The sequence below is a fragment of the Plasmodium cynomolgi genome (assembly GCF_000321355.1).
Source record: "Plasmodium cynomolgi strain B DNA, scaffold: 1357, whole genome shotgun sequence".
Lineage (NCBI taxonomy): Eukaryota > Apicomplexa > Aconoidasida > Haemosporida > Plasmodiidae > Plasmodium > Plasmodium cynomolgi.
In genome coordinates this window covers 1-1,151 of record NW_004193241.1, presented here as the reverse complement: position 1 = coordinate 1,151, position 1,151 = coordinate 1, and the positions used below count along the sequence as shown (strand labels likewise).

Here is a 1,151-nt window from a genome sequence, read left to right as displayed (position 1 = left end):
GGTTTTTTGCAAATTTCCCTCGTGAAGGACGAATACCAGCTAAGTGCCCATGTCAAAAATGAAATAAACTCTATGAATTTTTTCGGGAACATTTTCTCTGACGATCATGATGGCAGCTTGGGCAATGGCGACAGTAGGCAGGGTGTCGGAGGTGCTACTTTAAACGGCCAGAGAGAAACGTGAGGGAAGCAAACTCGACTGTACAAGGAGGCCAACAAAATCGACCTACTGAGGAAAAACGAATTCTACAAAAGCATTCTGTCGGAGGCCTTCAACGCCCAGGAGGAAAATATTTTGCACCTCGTTCTGAGCCACCCCATGTCGAGTGTGCTGGACGAGCAGGATGGGCGCACGGTGAGTGGAATGAGAGGCGGCATGAACAGCGGCGTATCCAACCGTGGGGACAGGTCACCTAATAACCACAACGACACAGCGTTCAGGACAAACCTAGAGGACGCAAAAAAAATTCAGGAGTGCACCCATCAGCTGCTCATCAACGAAAAGGCAAAAGTAAAAACGGGGAAAGCGAAGAAGAGGATATTATACGAATAAGAGGAATTGAGCTAAAGTATTTTGGGAATTCATTTGAGGATAGCAAAACATCAGGATAAGAGGTTCTTTCGCATAATGTCATCACCGAGTTTAGCATTTGGGAGTGATACCTCATGATAAGCAAATGGATCTCCGACTTGTGTCTCCAGAATAGCGTCCTCATTAGGAACAAAGTGGTTTTAGAACTAGGTGCAGGAAGTAGATTAGCCAGCATTTCGCTTATCACGCATGCGAACATTTTTTGCAACGGAACTAATTAAGAACCGAACCAAGTAGTCATTACCGATGTTAACCCATTCACTCTAAGTAACATTTCGCATAATGTCCTATTAAACGAAGAACTCTTTGGACACCTAGATTTTGCATGGAGGAGTAAAGTAAAAATATGCAACATCGGCTGTCCAATGAAAAAATACGTACCCACGTGAAAAAGAGCAAATTGTCACATATGACTACATTATTGGGAGTGATTTAATATACCATAAAAAAATCGTGCCGTCACTTATCCATTTAATTAACTTTAAAACAAATGGCATTTTTCTCTATGTGTGTAGAAAGAACAGGGATGAGTCATAAGAATTCTTTGATCAATTAAAAAC

General features: G+C 42.1%; 1 protein-coding gene across 1 annotated transcript; it reads left to right on the top strand.

Annotated features, from left to right (window-relative positions):
• Positions 1 to 72: 72 nt before the first annotated feature.
• Positions 73 to 552, top strand: PCYB_007560 (hypothetical protein; the record flags this gene model as incomplete). Its single annotated transcript, XM_004228177.1, has 2 exons — positions 73 to 151; positions 185 to 552. The coding sequence occupies 2 exons, from the start codon at positions 73 to 75 to the stop codon at positions 550 to 552; spliced, it is 447 nt and encodes a 148-aa protein (XP_004228225.1).
• Positions 553 to 1,151: the final 599 nt, after the last annotated feature.